At 35.9% G+C, this 20,786-nt stretch overlaps 2 protein-coding genes across 3 annotated transcripts in view; one reads left to right on the forward strand and one right to left on the reverse strand.

Moving 5' to 3' along the window:
- The window catches only part of LOC121416977 (myosin-IIIb-like), a 73,053-nt gene that overhangs the window by 44,609 nt on the left and 7,658 nt on the right, over positions 1-20,786 (reverse strand). For both annotated transcript variants that reach the window (XM_041610523.1, XM_041610527.1), the window contains exons 2-14: positions 17,099-17,567; positions 15,510-15,575; positions 14,102-14,329; positions 11,457-11,571; positions 10,649-10,796; positions 9,698-9,933; positions 9,134-9,205; positions 8,447-8,585; positions 7,545-7,770; positions 6,473-6,646; positions 4,166-4,290; positions 2,728-2,847; positions 1,487-1,565 (exon numbers count right to left, since the gene is read on the reverse strand). In XM_041610523.1, coding sequence (XP_041466457.1) covers positions 1,487-1,565; positions 2,728-2,847; positions 4,166-4,290; positions 6,473-6,646; positions 7,545-7,770; positions 8,447-8,585; positions 9,134-9,205; positions 9,698-9,933; positions 10,649-10,796; positions 11,457-11,571; positions 14,102-14,329; positions 15,510-15,575; positions 17,099-17,212 — 1,842 coding nt within the window. In that variant the 5' untranslated portion in view covers positions 17,213-17,567. The remainder of the gene's footprint in view (positions 1-1,486; positions 1,566-2,727; positions 2,848-4,165; positions 4,291-6,472; positions 6,647-7,544; positions 7,771-8,446; positions 8,586-9,133; positions 9,206-9,697; positions 9,934-10,648; positions 10,797-11,456; positions 11,572-14,101; positions 14,330-15,509; positions 15,576-17,098; positions 17,568-20,786) is intronic.
- Positions 12,139-14,095, forward strand: LOC121416995 (heparan sulfate glucosamine 3-O-sulfotransferase 1-like). The gene has a single exon (XM_041610538.1). It carries the CDS (start codon positions 12,719-12,721, stop codon positions 13,976-13,978), a length of 1,260 nt encoding a protein of 419 aa, XP_041466472.1. The 5' UTR covers positions 12,139-12,718; the 3' UTR covers positions 13,979-14,095.

Here is a 20,786-nt window from a genome sequence, read left to right on the forward strand (position 1 = left end):
CTTTCTGCGACGGACCCCTGGGCTCCGTCTTACAACAGTTGCGATTGATCCGATCAATCTAGATATGAATGTATATCCATAAATTCATTGATTCCTAGACAATTTGGTGTGATCTCCTTTGTTCAGAAAGAACATTTTGCAAATTCCATGTAGAAAAAATTATGACACTGAAGATTTCCTTAGAGTTACGATTGATTGGATCAATCGTATAACTGTTTGTAAGACGGGGCCCAGATGTAACGCAGGGGCGGCGCCATAATCGGGGCAAGTCGACTCACCGGTAACGCGCCATTTCTCCCCTCCAATGTCATGAGCATTACATATTAGCATTACACGACCAAGACCACTTTTTTGATGATATTTTCTTTCTTATTAGTTCTTCTTCGATTTTTCTTTCTCCTCTTTCTTTTTTTCGCTCCTTATAGAGGACGTTCGTCTCCTATGCCTCATCTGGGTCCGGTAACACAAAGGTTAGCGAAAACTTGATTTTCATGATTGATTGTACATGAAAGTCAATGCAACCAATGGCAAAGATGTTCTTATACACAGCAAAATCTGTAGTGTTAACCGGTGTACATAAAGGACCACACCAGTCATTTTACACCGGTGTTAAATTGACAGTGTTAGTTTAACACCTATAGGTGTTATTACAATACCTTTGGTTGTTACATTTACTGTATTTGGTGTTATGTTAAATCTCGAGGGTGTAATTTTAATACCTCAGGGTGTGGTCCTTTATTAACACCAACTGGTGTCAGTTTCAACACCACAGTTTTTACAGTGTATGATGATTGCCAAGCTTTGTGTTATAGAAAACTGATGTCATTTAAGACAATTCTATACAAGAACTGTTCTCTTATGAAGATTCCAATGTTAATACCATTTAAAGTATACATGGCAGTGACTATATCCGGGACTTTCTTTCCTACGTTACAAAGGGTAGATTAAACATGACTGTCAAAAAATATGGTAAGTTCATTGTTGTTTCTCTAAGTTGAATTCTTTGAAAATTTTATTACTATTTGGCCGAGTGCCGTAGATCCTACTCAATACAAACCGCACTAATTCCACTTTAAATTGGCGTCCATTCAAACCCAATTATCACCGTGACTTTAAAAGGGGTACAATTATGACACCGATCTTAAGCTTCAGAGAACTGATTGATATTATGGCATGAACGAACAGATCTCTTCAATCGAATTATTTATTTTCAAAGAAACTGGTAATATATAGATATCACAACAACTGCCAAACTTCTGAAATGATCATTCCATAATGTGACGGGGTTGGTTTAAAAAAAAGTCGTGCTTGCCTGAATAGCGAGAACAACAGAATATTCTAAATATAAATCTATTTATTACATAGCTCCTTGATCATGCAATATTTTTTTTAAAGGTTGATTTTGTGGGATTTCTCTCTCGCGCTCTCTGAACTTTTTTTTCCATTTTCTTTGGATTGAGATATAATTTAACTAATACTTGTTTACCTTAAACTGTGATCCCACGGTAGGTGTTTGGTTCCTCGACTTTGCTGCTTTTGCCCTGGCTGCTTTCTCCTGTTTCATTCTAAAGATGAAAACAAAAATGAAGTGTATATAAAAAGGGGATAAATGCTCTTCCCCAACATTGCTCCTTCAATGCTAACCACTGTCAAGAACGACTCCTAATTATGAATTATCATGAACGTCTTGCGGAGATTTAAGTCATAAAAGCAGTAACCGATTTTTTTTGGGGGGGGGTGTATTTTACTTTGAAATAGATTATCATTATGCGGTGCCTGGAAGAAATGAAGGAGGGGGCAAGGAGTAGGGAGTGGACAATGACAACATTAAAAACCATCTTCAACTTGTTGTTTAAATATAATCTGACTTGTTTCATTCATTTTATGTTCCATGATTTTATGTTTTAATCATGTAATTCATTTGTAAATAATGTAATTTTTGATGTTCATTTCAATAAAGAATAAAAAAAAATTAAAGGGATGGTCCAGACTTAAGATAGTTATATCCCAATAAATACAGTAAAATTCACAAAGCAAAATGGTGAAAATTTGATCAAAATTGGATAACAAATAACGAAGTTATTGAATTTTAAAGTTTTGCATTATTCCGGTGACACAGTTCTAGGCAAGTCTTTATGAATATTCATTAGGTGGGCTGATGATATCATATCACCACTTTATATTTTATCATATGAAATTAGGTTTATTCAAATATTTTCTACCTAGAACTAAAACAATTGGATTGACAACTGATTAAGTGCATTAGTAATCTATTGCCGCAACTTATTTTACATAATGGAGACACATCATTTACACATGTAGAAAATAATGAAACATTTTATGATTTCATGTAATAATATATGAAAGGGGAATGTGGGGATATGATATCATCAGCCCACCTAATTAATATTCATGACGACGTGCATATAAATGCTTTCACAAAATATTGATAGACTTAAAAATCAATAACTTCATTATTTGTTTTCCGATTTTGATAAATATCTTAAGCATTTTGCTCTGTGAATTTTACTTTGTTTATATAAATATAAATATTTTCAGCCCGGACCATCCCTTTAAAAAAATCGTTCTTACGTAGCGCATGTATCACATAATCAAATACGAATCATGCACTTACAAAAGAGAAACAGAGGGAAAACAACAGTCAAGAAGAGAAACAATACTGATTTTAATTAATATATATCGGTCAAATAAAGAAATAGGCCTTACTGTTTTTGTAATTTCCTCGCTGCTTCCCTGGACAGGCTCACAGCTGGGTTGACCGAGATCGTAGGGGGCGGTTTACACATTAATATATCTTTCTGATTCCTGAATGGTGTGCCGGCACCACTGTCATAAAAATAATCACAAAACAAAGTAAAGTTGTTTTCGAACTCTAATAATTGCTATCTAGCAACAGAGGTTCTACACATTCTACATGACTTAGCCAAATGGGTTTTGATACAGAATGACGGAAAGGAACTATACAAGATAGATGATGAATAAAAATTATGAAAAAATAATAAACAGGAATTCAGGTTGTATTCTATAAATAAAGTATTTTAAAAAAAACAAGTGGAATGCATCACGCGATTCAATATAGCAGCAGTGCTGACTTTGAAAACTACTATAACTCGCACAAGATGTTCAGTGATACTTGGTTACTCTTATTTCCATGTCTAATGAAATATACCAATACACTTACAGAGATATGATGGTAATTCAACAAATACCCCCAATGTGGCCAAAGTTCATTGACCTTACATGACCCTTGACCTTGATCATGTGACCTGAAACTCGCACAGGATATTCAGTGATACTTGATTACTCTTATGTCCAAGTTTCACAAGTCTGATCAATAAACTTTCAATGTTATGATGGTAATTCAACAAAACCCCCACTTTGGCCAAAGTTCATTTGGCCATTGACCCTAAATGACCTTTGACCTTAATCATGTGACGTGAAACTCAGGCAGAATGTCTAGTTATATTTTATTAACCTTATGTCCAAGTTTCATGAACTAGGTCCATATATTTTCTAAGTTATGATGACATTTCAAAAACTTAACCTTAGGTTAAGATTTTGATGTTGATTCCCCCAACATGGTCTAAGTTCATTGACCCTAAATGACCTTTTACCTTGGTCATGTGACATGAAACTCAAGCAGAATCCTTAGTAATACTTGATTAACCTTATAGCCTAGTTTCATGAACTAGGTCTATATACTCTCTAAGTTATGATGTCATTTCAAAAACTTAACCTTAGGTTAAGATTTAATGTTGACGCCGCCGCCGCCGTCGGAAAAGCGGCGCCTATAGTCTCGCTCTACTATGCAGGTGAGACAATAAACAAAGTAAACAAAAAATAACAGCATGAATAAAATAACTTATAATAATGCACACTATTTCCGGTTGCTGGAATGAATGCTGTAAAGCAATACATGTTAAAATTGTGTCCTTTCTAATCCAGTCAAGAAAATTTCATAATTTGTGAATTTTATTATCCTTTGAAGTAATCACATTTTTTATTCCATTGGTTATTCATTTAATTTATTGATAAATAGATCAATTGATTGAGATACACAAAAATTTAAGTCCAAGGTTAAACATTTCAAATAACAATGTAATTATAAACAATATCATATCTAAATATTTAGACAGAATCTCACTTCTGTTGTTGTTGGACAAAGAGGAATTTGACGAGACCATTCTCGGACTTTGACAAGCATTCGGACAGGACAGAACTGAATGTATCGCGGTTCTTCTCCAGAAATCCTGTTGAGTCGTACCAGATCTAGATTTGAAAGAGAACAATCAGGGGCGTAGATAGCGGGGGGGATGGGGGGATGCATCCCCCCCCCCCAGAATTTTAGGTGGGGGGATGGTGTGTACAATCATCCCCCCAGGTTTCTGTGGGGGAGAAGCAAAACTATACAGTAATAAAGCAATGAATGCTAGTTAAAATCAATCAATAATAATAGCAGTAATAATCATAACGTACAGCAATGACAAACATGATCAAAATTGGACTTTTATTCAGAGTCAATCATCTTATATGCATTTACAACTTGCAAGTTTTAAGTAATAACAACTGTCTTGCGTCGTCGTATACATTTAAGGATCGTTATTCAGAGTTTCACCAAGTACATTTCCTTATAATAATTATGTATTTGCAAAGGAGATAAGTTCAAAATATTTCATTACAGATTTAAGAAAGTGTCGCTTAATCACTCCCTTTCAGAGCAATTGCTTTCATAACACATTAACACTGTTCAAACGAATTAATAAGAAATTACCTATACACATACACTGACCCTTTTCCCTGCTGGCCATGTCCTCAACCCCTACTTTGCAAAGGAAAGGTGAAAATTTTCAGTCTCTAAGGAGCGAATTAGTAAATGAATGATTTTGGAATGAAATAATCCTTTACTGTTAAGAACTGTTTTGCATAACTATATTGGGTGAAAATAAACGTCTTCCAGTTTCAAGAAGAAGTAAGTCGAGGCGCAATGTATTTTGGAATTACTTATACCAGTGATTTCTGTACGTGCGCAGTCTTCTAGGTTTGAAGGTTATAAACTGTTACATTTCCTTACCTATGTTTTTATCATAATCATCATAACAAGGTACATAATAAGAAATGAATCGAAATTATAACAAGTTACTATCTATACAGTTTACTTCCGACAACCCGGTGAGGTTTATTTCATTTCCATACTTAATTCAATCAAGCCTTTGTAATCATGGTAATTTTAAACAGAGTGTGCTTATCATTTTAGTGTCCGCATATCTGCACGTGGATAAGAAATATAATGTTGAGCTTTTTTTTATTTTACCCCTATTACTATAATTGTAATTGATATTTTTTTAGTTATTTGGCTGTTTATTTGTTTATTCCTTTAGTTGTTGATTCATTCGTTTGATCATTAACAATATCGCTACTTTTAAAAGAGTATACTACTATACTAGTAAAATAAGAAATACTAGTTATTCCAGATCATGTTTAGCAGGACTGTCATGACCAAGATGATAACTAGACATCCGACAAATGACATTTCTCTTATGATCATCTTTACTCATTGTCATTAATCAAACAAAAGATTACTGCCATGAAAAATGTGCAAGGAAGTTTGTTTATTACTGGATGCCCTGTTTATTGCTGAAAGCAAAGTGATTAAAAGACACACGAGATAATCCATGAGGCAGATCGTGTTATTTTGTTATCTTTAACTCGTCTGCTTTGGCCCATGTGTATATATAAATATATATAATATATATATATATATAAAGTATGACCCAGCTAGGGATCATCCCCCCCCCCCCAGGTCTAAGGACCTGTCTACGCCACTGAGAACAATAAGAAATCAAACCAGAGAGGAATGGAAATGGATGTGCCTTTTAATGAAGAGAATCAATTGTCTCTTTGGATCAGAAAGTGGCTACTCCTAGTGGTAGGTAACATTCAAATCTAAGTATGCTGGTTCCACGATCGAATTATTTTCAGTTCGAATAGAGCTTACGATCCCTTTTTTTCACTGTAAAAACGGTGTTTGACATTTCAAGCAAGTTGTTTTAGCTTGTCGCTATACCCGTTACTGTTTGAATAATTCTCTAAACTTAGAAAAAAAATTGTTTATACTTTAATATATTTTAAAAACGATAAACAATTTGTTGTTGAGAGAAGGGCTTGAATTAGCGCTTACATTTTAAACGGTGCTTTTACAGTAAATTAACTTGTGACAAGCAAGATGAACACTGTATTTAAGGTGTACAAAATAATGCCATTAAGCATTGTTGTTAATATACCTCTTCTACTTTCACACTTTAGTAAAGTGCTCTGGCTTTGTGTGTGGTTTTATCAACTTATTTGAAGTTCTTTTCTTTTCAACCGACATCAAAAGGAAGATTTGCAGTACTTTTTTATTCAAGAAGAGCTTGACGAATAATTGACAAATGAAAATTAGTAACAATCTTACCTCTTTCGCATAGTGCTTCACGCCGAAGATGGTCGTGTTTCCCTTGTTCTTTTTCTGCATGAGGAAGTTCTTATTCTTGCTGTGATTGGACGAGAACTTGCCAACCAGAGTGATGTCACTTCCTTTAGGGAACCTAGATTCCTCGTCCAGTAGGGAAAGTAGACCGAGCGGCTTCTAGATATTAAAAAGAAATAAAAAAAAGTTCCGAGTGACGGCTAAAATATTATTTTTTGTAAGAAAATTTATATATGAATGTAAATTCTCTTTTCTTTTTATCTATGTTTTTTCGTTGTTCATTTTTTCCCTTTCAATTATTTATATTTCAATTTGATAATTGTCTATAGAATGTTATAATGTTATCAATTTTTGTATATACTTCAAATATGATTATATTATTTCACAATTGTATCACAATATTTTATTGTAAATATGAAATTGAAATTGAAAGTGGAAAATAAAACAATTGAATTGAATCATGCATATTCCATGGAATGTGTATTAACACGTCACGTTGCCATGGTTACAAGAAGACTTGGATATAGATGCAGTTAAGTGACAAATCGAACCACTTATAGGGGAGGGTCCAAGAAGAAGAGAAAAAGGAGAAAATGAAAAGCAGATGCACAAAAAAGGGAACAGACATAAAGAACAAGATCAAGACCAAGAAGAACAAGAGGGAGGAGGAGAAGAAAAAGAAGAAGAAAAGGAAGAAGAGGAAGAAGAAGAAGAGGAAGAAAAGTATATCCCGTCCATTCTTTCAAATTCAAGTCGAATCTAAGAGACGGAGAACTCATTTCATATTGTTAGCAGAAAATTAATCCTTCTTTTGAATATCACGCCTTTATTATCGTTGCTTTGGATCGGATTATCGAAAAAAAATTGTTGTTGACTGTTGTTTTTGTTTATATCATTGTGTCATAATATGATCGAGGCCTGGGCAGAGTTTCATTAAACAAAATAGTCGGTGACTGAATTTCACTGACAAATCTGGTATCAGCCAATCCGAGATGCAATGATTTCGGTAGCTTATATAACAAACATAAGTACCAAATCAACTAGGACCTTTCCTTACCGCCATAAAGAGGTCCAGAACAGGCATATTGTCTTGGTAGGTAATGGACTGCTTGGGGATACCCTCCCCAGAGTACTCGGCCAGTTCCCAGGCAAAGATCCGCTGGTTGAAGTAGTACTGGAGCTGCTCGTTGGTGAGGTTGATACATAGCTGCTCGAAACTGTTCTTCTCGAAGCTCTCAAAGCCATATATGTCAAGGATGCCGATCTCGTAGCCCTTGCTCCCACTTTAAAGAATGTTGTTTAAAAGTATTTTTTATCAAAAACAAATATATCTTATGCCACCGTAAATTAGACGTAATATATTACCGAGAACAGCGAATATATTCATACAGAAAAGATTGAGGGACTAGATATATTTTTCTTTCCACAAATACTTACCATGTCTGAAATGTGATTTCACCTTATTATTTTCAACAAAAAAAGTTTATTTTGAACCAAAAAACATATAATAATATGCTTACTTTTACTTACGCCATGTTTGGAACACATAGAAAATACATATAATGCATATCCCGAGCACTCACTCTCTTAAAACAACGAAAGGATTTTTATTATAAAGCACACTATGACACACACAAATAAAAAACACATCAGCATGGTGAATTAAGTATTGAATGTAAACAGGTTATGCAATTGTTTTGTTGTGGTTTTTTTTGCTAAATAATGTCTTTGGCCACTTTTATATGGGTCATGTAAGAGGAATGAGGGCCAAGTTTAGAGGAATACTTGTCATACTCAATAGATGTTTCTCTAATCCTATTTCAGATGACAACACGAACGTATAACAGGCAGCAACACCGATAAAATGTTGGCGCCCTTGACGTTCGTTGATGACAACAAATCAATTATAACAAAACAGCATAAGAAAATTGAGAATCAATCAATGTCATGTTTACGTACGGGCAATCGGCATCAGGGGCGATAAGGGAGTTGATTTGGTTGACGATCCAGTTAAAGAGCTTGCTGTAGAGAGCTTTCGCGAGGGCATCCCGACCATCGTTCGCCTGTCCGACATTCTTCAAAGTCACGATCTGTTCTCCTAAGAATGACGACAGTGGTGACGTAGAATGACTTTAAGAAATTTACTTTATTGGTAGTGCGATATTTGGTTTTATGTCTTACCTGCATAGCAGAGTGAGATAGGCGCCGCTTTTCCGGCGACGGTGGCGGCAGCGTCAACATCAAAATTTAACCGAAGGTTAAGTTTTTTTATATGACAACATAATTTAGAAAGTTTTTTAACCTAACTCAAGAAAAACAAAGTTGTTCAACTTAGATCATGTTGGGGGAGTCAATATCGAAATCTTAACCTAAGTTTAAGTTTTTGAAATGTCATCATAACTTAGAAAGTTTACGGATCTGATTCATAAAACTTGGGCATAAGAGTAAGCAAGTATTACTACATTTGTCTTCAAGGTTAATGAATGAAGAAAAATCACAGTAAGCATTAGAAAATACATGTGTTCGAATCATGTGAAGACAATTTTTTTAAATAACACAGTTGGCTTCCCATAATTTCTCACAGATTTAGACCTCGGTTTACGCTAAACCAAACCTTAGAATATGAGCTAAAGCGTTAAGACTTACCCCTAGCTTCTACGATGTTTGATATGAGCGCTGTAGCCAAGGCTGACGGGTCAACACCAAGTAACGTGGCGACTGTTAAAAGTAAGATAAATCGAGATCGAACATTTAAGCAGTGATATGGTAAGTATATTCTCCGTTTTGAGACTAAGAACGTCATAATCCCTTACATATTCATTTTTTCATAAAAAATAAGTAATGGAAAATTTTAAGAAGGCGTTTATTCATCTTTGCGATCTGTTTGTCATGTAAAGGTGCGACTCGAGAAGAAAAAGGGCGCCCCCCCCCCCCTCGCTTCAATTTTTGAAAAGAGGAAAAAGGGGGAAGGGAAGAAATAAGAAGGGTATGCAAATCGAAAAGAGAAGTCTAAACAAAATAAAAAAAGAGACAACAAGAGTGATAATAAAATTCGACTTTCCCCTTAAAATAAAGTTAAAAGCTTTTTGATTTTAAAAACTGCCAACATTTTCGCTCTCTCGCAACGATTGTTGAAAGATTTTGCATCTTATCGTGCTTTTTGCACCCCTCGAAAAAAAATCTTTGCGCCTCTGGTTTCAGATGTCTTACCAACTTTGAGGATGTATTCGTCGACGATGTAGGAGCCGCCCGTCTCCTCATCGACATCGAACTCGATGTCGGCGATTTGGATGACGGCCGAGAGGAGACGGTAGATCATCCAGATGTCCTCTTGGGTGAAGCCCACGAGCTCCATGATATCCTGGAGCTCGTCAAATGCCCTCTGACTGTGCATGAATTCGGCTTCGCTCGTGTAGATGCGCTGCACTCCATGCCCCATTAAAGTCCTATCAGGGGATTGGGTCACATGATCGGGGTCAGTTTCATAAAACTTTGTATTATAACAAATTTGCAATAACAGTTAAAAGCTACTGAATTCCTTCAACCTGATTGACCGAAATTCGTTACATAAACTGTGCACTTATTATCATAACACGTTTTCTTCCATATTCGTGGCAATTATAAGGTAGCAATTAATTCTTTTTATATTTTCCCTTTCTTTCCATTTTACGAGTCATTATGTTGTTTAACGACTTTTGCAGCAGGATAAATATGATTTTAATTGGTGAATGACTTTACAGCTGACATTCCATAAAATTGCTGGCCTGAGATAACCCATGTTTAACTGAACCATGACTATCATAATCACTGGCAGATCCAGGGGGCATAGCCGGCCCGTGCCCCCCCCCCCCCCCCCTTGAGAAGCAAAATTAAAATTTGTAATGTAAAAATGCCGTTAAAACAGCATTAAATAAAACAGCCCCCACCCCCTCATTAAAAGCGAAGACCTTTTTTTTTGCTCGTCAAAACTTTTCCTCTGAAAAATGCCCCCCCCCCCTTTTGAAAATCCTGGATCCGCCCCCGATCAGAATACCATCCGCATGTTCCTTAATAAATCCTGTCGTACTCGTCTCTGTCATGAATTTCTGACGTGTTCAAACATATTTTTTTTTAGATCTTGTATTCAAAGTTCACACCATCATCATTAGAAGGTGCGCATACCTGTGGTTTTCAGGGGGTGAAAGCAATATACTCAAGAGCTGCTGTTCCGTTAATCCAGCAAACAGATAATAGAAGACATGGAAGTTTCTTTCACCCTCTCCTTGCGATACCACACGAGACTTCTCAAGCAGGTATGTGTCGATTTTGGCTGCATATAAGACAGTGATATTATTATGCACCTATATGATAAAATCATTTCCGTTTCATAGACTTTCAAAGACTTAGAACTGTGATACTGCTTTGCAATTACTGTAACTACCCTGGAAACCTTTATTGTGATTGGCTGCTGAGTCCTGTTACCATGGGAGCTGTCTTTATGGGAACGTTACAATAACTATTTTTTTACATAAAAATGGAATATAGATGGAAATACTAATGCTAATAATGAAATGATGTTTGAAAAGATCCACAGACTTTTGGTTGTAATCTGATCTCTTTATCGATTATTTTTAATCTGTTAAATGGGCAAGAATAATAAAACGATATACATGGGATATTGGATGATTGTCCGTTCTAAACGAGACTGCAGAGATTTTGAATTGTACACGCTTTTAAGTCAAAATTATTTCGTCTCCAAGTTCATTAAATTTGGAAAGTTTTGCTTCTTGTAACAAGTTAATATTCGCTTTACTTTTATAATCATTTCATGATGCGATAGAATTAAATTAAACTCATATCTCGGTTGATCTTTGTGTAAGTAAGATATAAGAATTTGAGATCAATCGCAGTTTGAGTTACAACTGTTTGTAAGATGGGCCCTGATTTCTATCTTTTTGAAGAAATACAAAAATATATATATATTATTTACCTCCTACTACTTGGCAGTCTTCGGTGAATTGAAGTTCAAGGAATTTACCAAATCGACTTGAGTTGTCATTCATTACCGTTCGAGCGTTCCCAAACGCCTCAAGCAACGGGTTTACCTACATCATGCAGATAAAGAAAACTGGTGGTACTAGTAATGACAATTGTAAGGGTGGTAGTATAGTAATAGTAGAAAAAGTAGTAGTAAGAATAGTAGTAGTAATAGTAGTAGTAGTAATAGTAGTAGTAGTAGTAGTAATAGTAGTAGTAGAAGTAGTAGTAGAAGTAGTAGTAGTAGTAGTAGAAGTAGTAGTAGAAATAGTAGTAGTAGTGGTAGGAGTGGTAGTAGTAATAGTTGTTGTTGTTGTTGTTATAGTGGAAGTAGTAGTGGTATTATTATTAGTAGTAGTAGAAGTAGTAGTAGTTTTAGTAGTAATAGTAGTGGTGGTAGTAGTAGTAACAGTATTAGTAGTGGTAGTAGTAGTAGTAGTAGTATAGTAGTAGTAGTAGTAGTGGTAGTGGTAGTAGCAGTAGTGGTAGTGTAGTAGTAGTAGTAGTAGTAGTAGTAGTAGTAGTAGTAGTAGTAGTAGTAGTAGTAATATTAGCAGTATTAATAAAGTCGTAGTAGTAGTAGTGGTAGAAGTAGTAGCAGAAGTACTACGTCGTATTTTTTGTAGTAGTAGTAGTAGTAGTGATTTTGTTGTTGTTGTTTTTCTGTTGATGCTGTTATTGCTGAGATTAAGTTTTAATATTGCCATACAAAAATGACAATATCACATAAATCATAAATTTAAGACTGGTGAAGTAGTTTTGTGCTATATAATGCCTTGTCTATATAAATTATGAATTATGCAGATAGAAAATTACAAGATACTAAAATGATGTGATTTCATTGGTCGAGAGGAAATATCTAAAAGTATCATAGGTTTATGTCTTTTTTTTATTTAGGCATACTTATCATAAACCTGATTGAGCTAACTCATGTTATTGATTTTCCGCAAATTGCGACGATCAATCAGAACGTGTTTGTTTCTCAAGACAAATGCCAACAGATTTCCCAAATATTTGAACATTATCCAAATAGTCCGAATATAGGACTGATATTGCTGACGTAAATCAACAAGCAAACCCACTTTCACAAACTTCTTGGCCCATCGAGGAAATCGAGACCTCAGAACATAAGTGCACAGGTATATGAAATGAGTGACAACTGTGAACCGGGTGCTTCTGTATGCTGTTTTCAAATAAACCTCGACATATCATATCATGATCATGGAGAGACCAAGTTTGGTTGCCTTGTTGCTAGCCTCATTGGCAAGTTTATTTATTCTGTTTGGAGACAGATCAGGTTCTACGAACTACCTTCATTCTCTTATATTGCATAGACAGCATATACAAGAGGGAATGTCTTCAACAGGCGAAGATCATAGTGCTTTTGCTGTTGATGACCAGGGTCGAACTGGAGGACAGAACTTGATGACGCCAGGATCAGATAGGATCATGCCAACTGCTGACGGAAGAAAAGATGTTGCAAACCAACGATACACCTCACATTCACAGAGACATGATCTTGAAACGATGGACAGCATTGAGACCATTCTTGGTCGCATCAATCATACAGATCCAGCATGGGCCACAAAAGCTGATTGCTGCTACACCTACAGCGAGAAACGATCGGCGATTTCGACAAGCTTGCAGGAAAAGAGACACTGCCGAAAGAGATTGCCTGTCGCTTTGGTCATCGGGGTCAAGAAATGCGGAACCGGGACTCTGAGTACCTTCCTTGATCTCCACCCAGCCGTCTCCATGACTGGCGAGACGAGGTTTCCCAGAGAAAATGCCACTAACACTTCTGTCGCAAGTTGGATCCAACGTATGCGTTTGAGCAGTCCATACCAGTTAACCATGACAGAAAATCCGGGTTTCTTCTATTATAACTTCCTGTTGTTCCTCAAGCCATACCTACCGTCTAGTGTCAAGTTTTTCTTGCTCCTACGCGATCCTGTGGATAGGCTGATATCAGATTATGCCCACCTGGTAGCGCATTCAAACGCTCCCAAAGATCGACCTTTTGATATTATGTATAGGATATACAGGATTCGGGATACCTTGGAAAAAACCATACTGCAGCCTGATGGGGACATCATGAAATCAAAGCTCATTTTACAGGGGATGTATATCGACCGCATTAATAAATTTCTTGACGTATACCGGAAAGACCAATTAATGTTCATCGACGGTGATGCATTTGCGAAGGACCCTTACCCAACAATGCTGGAAGCAGAACGATTCCTTGGCTTGCCAAAGTTTTACAAACGATCACATTTTGTCAAGAACGATACAAAGGGGTTCTACTGTGCGAACGTGCCAGAAAGACCAGATAAAAGGTGTATGATCCCGGGGAAAGGACGCCCTCACCCCAAAGTACCAGAGAGGTTTTTGAGAAAACTTCATGACTTTTATCGACCCTATAATAGAGCACTTAATGAACAACTTGGCTTGAACTTTTCTTGGATTTTTAAATAGTAATTATCAAAAGTGTTTGTGCAAGAGACGACACGATGAAAGATTCCCGGAGATACAAATATTAAGGAGTTATCCCTTAAGCTAATGGAATGTGTAATTGAATTTCCCAGTGTATTCACAAACCTGCAGGATCTTTTCCTGTAAATTGTTCTTCTTGCTGTTACAGTGGCTGATGATGTGCCCGATGACGTACTTGGCGGTCTCTGTTTTTCCCGCGCCACTCTCACCGCTGATGACGCTGCATTGCCTGATGCCTGTTCTTCTCATGGAGCTATATGCTTTGTCGGCTACAGCGAAAACATGTGGCGCCAGGGACTGTCTGTATTTGAGGTCGGAGTAAGAAAGTGACGTCTAGATGGGGCGAGAAGGAAATTAATGAAAGACGTATACAGTGAAAACCGATATATAGAGAATAAACTCAATGAAAAAGAGAAGCAGACTTTATGAGCAGAAGTGGTATTTGTGGACCGATTCCCATAGTATGAGTTTCAGTTGATAACTAAACCAAACAACCAAACTGGAGATCTTTGTAGACAGGTGGCCCCATTTTTATATAGGTATCCATTAAAACAGGTGGGTGTTTCATAAAGCTGTTCGTAAGTTAAGAGCACTTTAAGAACGATTGGTGATCCTTTCATGTGGTAAATGATATATTCATCAGCGACGGTTTAGCGCGTAAGAAAGGATCACCATGCAGTCGTTCATATAGTCGCTCTTAACTTACGAACAGCTTTATGAAAGGGCCCCCTGATTTGACATTATTCATAAGCTAAATCATGGAAACGTGTACCATGGTACCTTGAAACTGTATGGGGTCATCAACGTCGTGGTCCATACAACAAGACGTACTGTTGAATACATCCAGGAACAGGAGAGGTTGTGTTGTTGTTTTTTTCTTCCTTTTTTTTAATATTCATGTCTATCTGACTTCGTACCGAAGAACGTGTTTCAGTCGTTTTTAAGGTCGTGTGTAACTTAACGCAGCTAAGGCCGTGTTTATGCTTCCACTTTTCAGGCCAGAATCAGCGTTTCCAAACGTGATTAGTAAAAAAAACGGTTGCGTCCATGCTAACTTTCATTTAAACGCTGTTTCAAAACGCCGATCGTAAACCCACAAAAAGGTGCGTTTGTAAACGTCGTTTGACCAGAATCATGCTTTCTGGGGAAGTATAAACAGAACCACGATCGTAAACGTGTTTAAATGACCTCATTTGGTACATGCTTCCGGTCAGATGAAAATCCGCGGGCAAATACAGTCGTATTGCTCCATGTAATCTCTACGTAATAAAACAATCGGAAAAAAAAACTTTCGAAAAAAAGGCGCGCCCAATTTGACCTCGCTTTACGATGCGAAGCCAGCTGGAGATCATGATTTGCTCTAAAAAGTTAAGCATAAACAGCACTCCCAGAACCACGTTTACGATCGGCGTTTTGAATCGACGTTTGAAATTGCTGATTCTGTCCTCGCAATGGAAGCATAAACACACCCTAATGAAACATCATCCAACTATATATACGTATTCTACTTTACCTCATAAGAGTAGATCCCTAGGGGCTTGTAAGGATTCACAGCTATCAAGATGTCACCAATATACGTCTGTAGTGAATTAAAAAGTATAAGATGTGCAGAAGTCTTTCATAAGATGTTCTTTCAAGGAATTGTATTTATGATTCGCACAAATATGAAATTCATCTTGGATGGTGTTTCTTAAACGTCTTTATGGTTATTGCAGAACCACAATGGAAATCATCAAATCAATGTGTTTTACTAGAGTTTTTAAATTTAAGGAAAGTAGGTAGTGTCGAGGGAATTTTTCCGGGATCTTAACATGAAAATATTCACTGCGACTTGCAGGATGTATTTCAATTAATTAAAATCATTGAATTTGACCATTTCCGCCGAAAGCATGACATTTTTACTCAGAACATGTTCACATCAGCATTAGATTTCACGTCAGGGCAGCAATTTTAACTCCTCGTTGATTGGCCAGATTGCTATGTGATATAAATTTATAGATTTTTTTCTGGGTTACCAGTAACGAGGTCACCATTAAACTAGTTAGTACTAATAAGTGAACGTCAGAAATTGGAGTCCAGTTTGAATACGCTATTTTTTGTTGTCTGGTAAACACACGATGAACTAAATAGTTGATAAGAAAATTTAAGAAAGAGATTATAGAGGTTTAGCATATTATGATCAGTGAACAATATCTGTGTGACGCAAACGTTTATAGGCTAGTTAGAGCTATTGTGAAACCACAGCCCTATATTCTCTGCGATGATATTAATTGTGTTAGCTACAATCAAGATCGCAATGCGGTTCATGGCAGTGACGATGTCGATCAGTTTAGATATTGATAGCATTAATTCAAGGAAATGATGTAATGGTCTTGGCAGTAGTGAAGTTGTTGCTGGTGGGGGTGGTGTTGGTGGTGGTTGTGGCTATGATGGTGTTGTTGATGTTATGACTGTGATGAGGATGATGGTAATGATGATGTTAATGATGGTGGTCGTGATCGTGGTGATTCTGTAGGTGGCAGTATGTAATATTGATGATTATGTTGATGATGATGATGCATGATGATGATGGCGATGATGATGATGACGATGATGACGGTGATGATGTTGATGATGATGATGATGATGATGATGATGATGATGATGATGTTGATGACGATGATGATGATGAGGATAATGATAGTGAAGATAATACTGATGATAATGGTGGTGATGGTGATATTGATAATGATGACGATGATAATGATGATAATGATGATGATAATGATGATGATGAAGATGATGATGTTGTTGCTGTTGATGATGACGGTGATGATGATATGATGATGTTAATAATGATGATGATTATGCTGATGGTGGTGGTGGTGGTGGTGATGGTGGTAGTCACACTTTGTCACACTGATGAGGATTATGACGATGATCATGAGGTTGATTATGATGATGATGATAAAGATGATGATGATGGTGACGGGTGATAATGACGAAGATGATTAAAGAGATCATCACACATTTGATAATATTGTTCGTCGCCATGGCCATAGATTCGAAAAACCTAACAAACGGAAATATAAGGGCTACAATGATATAGTAATTACCACTTACATAAATCTTATCCTTTTCATACCGCCGACAAAGAGCCTCTAGCATATTGTCCTCATTAAGTGACTCCAGGGAGGCGAGGTCGTCTGCAGATTCTAGATTCATCCCGCGAGGCATGGTGAAGTAATTGTGAAGTAATTAGTTTCCGACGGAAAAGTGTTGCGTCCTGAATTTCGTATGAACTTTTCAGGTTATATATCTTATGTTACGAATGGTGGAATAGGGAAATCAAGATTAAAAGAAACTTTTAAAATAATTGTCATTATCATCCATTCAGGATCAGTTGAGCGCGCAGATAGTTAAGATGCACTTGTGTTCAGAGCACCAAATGCACATAATGAATCGATCGGTCACAGAATCAGATTGGTCCTTCTTTCAGCTTATCCATGTAACTCCAAAAACAATATTTTTAAATCGAAAACAATTTCCTGGATATGCCTTACTCGATGCACTTGCCAAAACCAATATTGACCTGAAAGATATTTGAAAGTGGAGAAAAAGAGATATCAACGTTAATAAATGGTAAGAAATTATATCAACTGTTAACATATTTCTGTACAGCTTTTAATTCTAAAATTCTAGCATTTACCTGTCCAAATCGGTATAATTATATTTCAAAAAAAATCTAAAGCTCTATGACCTTCAACGTAGACATGAAAGATCAACCTTAATTAAAGGACAAGTCCACCCCAACAAAAACTTGATTTGAATAAAAAGAGAAAAATTCAACAAGCATAACACTAAAAATTTCATCAAAATCGAATGTAAAATAAGAAAGTTATGGCATTTTAAAGTTTCGCTTCATTTCACAAAACAGTTATGTGCACACCTCGGTCGGTATGCAAATGAGGAACTGATGACATCATTCACTCACTATTTCTTTTGTATTTTATTATATGAAATATGGAAGATTTTTATTTTCTCGTCATTGTCATGTGACATGAAGTTTCATTCCTCCCTGAACACGTGAAATTCCATTATTTTAACATTTTGTGCTTCAGGCAAGGAGGTCCTAATCGTCAATTCGTAAAAATTGAAATATTGTATAATTCAAACAATAAAAAACTAAAGAAATCGTGAGTGAGTGACATCATCGACTCGCTCATTTGGATGTAACTGGCTCGTTCATAACTATTTTGTTAAAAATAAGCGAAACTTTGAAATGTCATAACTTTCTTATTTTACATCAGATTTTGATGACATTTTCAGCATTGTGCTTGTCTAATTTTTCTCTATTGATTCAAATCAACATTTTCTGAGGGGGACTTGACCTTTAATAAACACGCACTCTGTCTGACGCACCATCCAGAGTCATGATCGCCACTCCTCCGTGAATTTTCAAGTACATGGAGGGGAAAATGATGAGGAACAAGACTATCAACAAAAAAGGGATTGGATAATAATTGCCGAGAATATATCTATTTTTTACCAACATAGTTTACCCAACACAGTGGCCAGTATGTTTCCGAACATTTTAAGTGTGTAAGATGTCACCACCTATCTCATGTACTGTAGATAAACAGCAACAAAATCAAAATCTCGTACATGAAATTGTGCATCACTTCAAATCTACCATCTATTAACACACATGAACATTTCTGAACGGGTTTCGTTTAATACAATGCACAGAACCAGGATGTTGTGTGCATCTTAATGGCTCTACAGTAATAAATCATATTTAATCAGTTTAATTTGACACTAATTTCTTCTTAACATACTTTTTATGAGGGAAAACATCCATATTTTGTTAATGTGTAATCTTCATATAAGCTGGTAACACTGTGAGCTATCAAAGCTTTCAAAGATGGTCCAAAATTGTATGATACAGTACTGAAAAAAGGGGGGAAATAAAACTTTGAAATTATCTGCAGATCTCAATGTGTGTCCTAAGCTCCAATCACTTCATATCGGCCTAATATTTTTCTCCTAAGTTATGTTTACACGATTAACAAAAAGGATCCCTTACCACTAAATAATAATAAAATATAATACAGACATCTAATTCGATGGATGTTTGGATGGAGCGATAGTTTCGGTTGAAAACCGGGTCAGATAATTCAACGGGTTATCTTTTACCCCTTCTAAATTATATTATAACAATGAATTCAATTTCCAATTTTCTCAATATATCAAAGCGCATTCAGGACAATATTTCGATCCTAAGGATTGGCTTGGAAATATAATTTCGTTGTAATTAGTATATTGTGTTTATTCAAAGTGCATGCAGGATTTTTACTGATGCTTCCAGTTTGTACAGTACTTAAAGAAGTAAAATGAATTACCTACAGAAAATAAACAAACCCAATGTTATCATTATATCAATTTACTACACTGTATTCTTTTCCTGGTTCAAAATAAGAATAATAATACATATGATTTATATAGCGTCTTTTCCATTTTGATTAAATACTCAAGATGCTTAGAAGAGAGCAAAACATAAAAGTAAATAGGACGAAGAGAAGTACAATAAAGGTAAATTACAAACTAGGAAAATGTCTGTCTTCAAACCTAGTACCTGCTGGTGAACAAATGCAATTTTAAGTTGCCCTTGAAGGATGTTGGAGAGTTTGAGTTCTTCAGCTCCTGTGGTAGTGATTGCCACAGAGCAAAGGTTCGATCGCGCCAGGATTTGTTAGACCATGTAGATGATCGCAGTGTGCGTGCAAGTTGATAGTGATGTACATGTATATAAGAGACTTGTAATCGGGTGCGGATTCATTGGTGATGTGATAAACCAAAAGTAGAATTTTGAAAACTATGCTGTCATTTATGGGCAACCAATGGTGGAGTGATGTGATCGTGTTTATTTGACAGAGAAACAATGCGAGCTGCTGAATTCAAAACATATTTTTGTTTTGTAATAGTATTTATTAATCATTCAGTTCAATACAAATCATCGTACAAATACTCATGGTATTAACATAATCATATACAATGGATAAATTCAATAACAAAAATTAACCATTATTTTATAACCAATATAAATTCACAAAATCATACAATAGTTATGTAGAAAATTTATTACTCAACATTGATTAAACTGAATGAAATTTACAATAAAAAAAAATAAATAAAAAATGGAAAAGGGTTTGAGTTTATTCCGTTATTATAACAATCTGTGTTGTAGTTTTGGACAAATTTCACAAGTGAGATTGGGGTCCGTTGCAGATAGAGTTGCGTTTAAACATATGATATCATACCGATTCTTCGATTTCTCTCAATTTAATTTCTTTTTTACCATTTTTTTTTCTTAAATCGAAACACACCATGGTTCTCTATATAATAAACATGGAGGGGAACTCCTTCACCGTGATCGCATTCTATAAAAAGAGTGCAGATTCTCACACAGCACAAGGGCATTCGATATGGATGGATACTCAACAATATACTCTATTGATATAAATCCAGGAATGTTTCATATTCGAAGAATAGAAAAGACACAATGGGGAAATATGCGCATCATTCTCAGCGTTTCGTGAATTGGTGTAAACTGTACTGCATTTGTATATACAGATTCCAAAAAGACGACACAATTGGTTGTGGACAGTACACAATTCTAAAAATCATGCGTAACTTGATTTTCAACCAATCAACACAGCGCATTCGGGACTTGCGATTGATTTTTTGACTTGCGTTTAAACGCAACTCTATCTGCAACGGACCCCAATCTCACTTGTGAAATTTGTCCAAA

This window comes from Lytechinus variegatus, chromosome 1 (genome assembly GCF_018143015.1).
Source record: "Lytechinus variegatus isolate NC3 chromosome 1, Lvar_3.0, whole genome shotgun sequence".
Lineage (NCBI taxonomy): Eukaryota > Metazoa > Echinodermata > Echinoidea > Temnopleuroida > Toxopneustidae > Lytechinus > Lytechinus variegatus.